Source organism: Vombatus ursinus, unplaced genomic scaffold, assembly GCF_900497805.2.
Source record: "Vombatus ursinus unplaced genomic scaffold, bare-nosed wombat genome assembly UNPS02005156.1, whole genome shotgun sequence".
Taxonomy (NCBI): Eukaryota; Metazoa; Chordata; class Mammalia; order Diprotodontia; family Vombatidae; genus Vombatus; species Vombatus ursinus.
In genome coordinates, this window is record NW_020944934.1 from 2,653 (window position 1) to 6,188 (window position 3,536).

The 3,536-nt window shown below is 38.2% G+C and overlaps 1 protein-coding gene across 1 annotated transcript in view; it reads left to right on the top strand.

Annotated features, from left to right (window-relative positions):
* Nucleotides 1-2,992: 2,992 nt before the first annotated feature.
* Nucleotides 2,993-3,536, top strand: part of LOC114029204 (olfactory receptor 1D2-like) — a gene marked incomplete at its 5' end in the record, with an annotated part of 1,286 nt that continues 742 nt past the window's right edge. The window contains one exon of the mRNA XM_027843566.1: nt 2,993-3,027. Within this exon, the coding sequence (XP_027699367.1) occupies nt 2,993-3,027 (35 nt within the window). The remainder of the gene's footprint in view (nt 3,028-3,536) is intronic.

Here is a 3,536-nt window from a genome sequence, read left to right on the forward strand (position 1 = left end):
AGAGAGAGAGAGAGAGAGAGAGGAAGAGGAAGAGAGGGAGGGAGAGAAGGGGGGAAAAGGGAGGGAGGAAAACAGACACAGAGAGGACAAGAAAGAGAGAGATAATAGTAACAGAGGTGTGAGGTGATGAGGACAGGGAGAATGGTGGGGACAAGGAATTGAAACAGAAGTTAGAGAGGGTGGTGACAGAAAAGAAGAAGAGAGGAAAGGATCAGAGATGAAAGGGATAGGAAAGAAGGAAGGTGAAAGGATGTGGGCAGGAAAAGGCAATGCAACAAAAAGTTTTCCCAACTTTCTTTTTAGTAACCTTTCCACCTTATTGCCCTAGAGCATTGCTTTTCCCCAGGCCAGGAGAGCTGGGAAAATTGGGGCATCTCAAAGGCCAGGTCAGGGTTCATGGGAGTTATAACTGAGAGACCACTTTCACAGAAGATCTGGGTATTTGGTTCTAATAGATCATGAAAGAAGCCCCATAGAGCTTAAAGGTTTAGCTTCACCTGCTGACCCTTTTCCCCTGCTGGAACATTTCTTTACAGATTGCATCAGAAGCCAATGTGAAGGGAGCAGCATTATCTGCCTAGCACCTGTCACACTGAAGGGAAGTTGTGAAGTTGTGGTATGTGAAGCAGCTTCTTGCTTTTTATGAGGTGAGGGGATGGGATACCACATGGATTAGAAGGGGACTGACTGAACTGAATTTGTCACCGATTATCTGGGTTAGAAGTCCTAGTTCTGTGACTTATGCAAGGCCATAAACATGTCACTTAAATTCTCTGAGATTTAGCTGCAGTTCATCTATAAAACAGAGATAATATTATACTTCACAGAGGTATTGTGAGGATCAAATGAAATAATGAATGTATAGCACTTTATACATAGTGAAGTGTCATATAGAATGGTAATTTTATTACTATACTTGAAAGAATATAAAATAACTACCAGTATGATGATAATATTTAATATCTAATTCAATTTAACAAACTTGTATTACTTTGATAGGGCCTAAGAAGAGATAAGCCTTGGGTTCCAAGGTCCCCAAGGCATTTAAACCTGCAGAATCTGTGAATCAGGAAAATGACTGGACATATATGCGAGAGCCAAGATGAGACTGTCAATATCTGCACCTTCCCTGGGTATGTGGAGCACCCTCCAGGTTCAGCCAGAGAGGAAACCATCCTGGGTTGGAGTCTTCTTTCCAATATCTTTCTCAACACTTAGTTTTATACCAAGGTCAGAATCAGATTGATTGTTTTCATACCGCCTATCCTACCTGTTCTTCCTTTAGCCTGTGAGGTATTGATATCTTCAAACATCCAGCTGTCTTTTTTGCTTTCCCTCTGCCAATACCCTCTGGAGTCCATGCACAGCTCTTTCTATGTTAATTTATTAGGGAAAGAGTAAATCCACAAATAATTCAAATTGCTGAAAAGATTCAAAGGGACAATAAAAAACAATGAGAGTAATTTGAATGTTTCTAAACTTATTACCTATTTTTTTCCAAGTCCCTGCATGAGGTCAGGTAAGAGGTGTGACACTGTCTTGGGCCCAGTAGAGCCATTAACCATGACCTACCTCCTCCCAAACTCCCAGCAGAATGGAAATACTTTTCCTAGCACCTCAAATTGGGTCAGATTGACCCAACATGCAATTTTCATGCCATTCGTCCAAATCAAAATGATTGAATATCTGCATCAAATTTCAGATAATCAGGAATGCTTTCTTTCTCCCCCACCTCCCAACTTCTGGTTGACTGTTTTTGTACACCACTAGACCTTCTCACTCCATCAAGGTTTTTGGGCACAAAGAAGAACCTCATGTAAATATTAACAAAAAAATTTAAAAGATTAATGTATCAGTTTGCTCATCCTTGAAATATCTTCACAGTTAAAAAGCCCACCCAGCTGTAGTTCATCACAACATACATCACTCCCTGACTTATTTTACAATATTTTCATATGCTTTCCCTTAGATCTTACCCAGACACTAAAATGGCTTTGATCCCATACTGTCCATTTCAGTTCTATAACTCTTATTAATAGTAACAGACATTTTACATGACATTTAAAGATTTAAGGTTTTTCCCCCTATAAGCCCTGTGAAGTAGGTTAGTGCAAATATTGTTATTTCTATTTTACAGATGAAGAAATGAGCCTCAAAGCAGTTCAAGGACTTGGTTGTAGTCACACTGGTTGTAATTGTCAGAACTTGGATTTGAACCCATGTCTTCTGATTCCAAGTCCACTACTCTTCCCCCATGACATACTGTTTCTTCCTTACCTGTTCTTTATCTTTTTCTTACATAACACCTCGACCTGGGACTCCTGTCATCATGGCATAAACTTCAGCAAGCACAGTATCAAACATCAAATGTTTCCACTACATGGGCTTGCCATCCTAGTGATCCTGTTTGCCAGTCTCTCAGGCCAGGAATTCTGAAGTCATCTTTGTTTCTTTCTCCTTCACCTCATATCTGTTTTGCCATCAATTAGTCAACAAACATTTATCAAGTGCCTCGTGTACTAGGCACTTTGCAGGCACCAATTTGTATACATTCTTTCCTTTAAACATTTTGTAAAATCAATTGTCCTCATGACTTTCCGTTTTTTTAATCTTCACTATCAATTTTGGGCATACTTCAAACCTACTCTACCCTGAAACTGAACCCTCCCTTTTAATAAAGAAAAGGAATTAAGAAAAAATAACTAGCAGAATTGCCACATCTGACATTATGCCATATCTGCCCAGTATTTCTTTCAAAATGAGTATTCTATCTGAATGCATTTATATGTAAGTTAATATTTCTGACCCAATTCAGAGCACAACAGTTTTAGAGAGTTGGACTAGTCTCAGAGCATTTAAATGACTTTCCCATGGTCACATAGCTGTAAAATCTTAGTGTTAGCTCTTTGGGCATTGTTCCAAAGTGACTGGGCCAGTTTGCAGCTTTACCAAAAATGTATTAATGTACTTGTTTTCCCCACAACCCCTCTAGCATTTGTCATTTTATTTTTTTTTTGCTAATTTAACCAATCTAATGGATATGAAGGAGTACCTCAGAGTTGTTTTAATTAACTTATTTAATTTTTAGTGATTTAGAGCATTTTTTAAAATGTGGATTTCTTCCTCTGAAAGTTGGATATTCATATTCTTTGACCATTTATAAATTGGAGGATGACTCTTATTCTTATATATTTGAATCTGTTCCCCATATATCTTAGAAATGAAGCCTTTATCAAAGAAACTGCTTGCAAAGAATTTTTATCTATGGTGGCAAAGAATTGGAAACTGAGGGGGTGCCCATCAGTTGGGGAATGGCCGAACGAGGTGTATGATGGACTACTATTGTGTTGTAAGAAATAATGAAGAAGATGGTTTTAGAACATTTTGGTAAGATATGTATATACTGATGCAAAGTGAAGTGAGTAGAATCAGGAGAGCAATTTATACAATAACAACAATATTGTAAAGATAAACCACTTTGAAAGTCTCAAGAAGTCTGATCAATGCAATAGAAACAACCATACTTCCAGAGGACA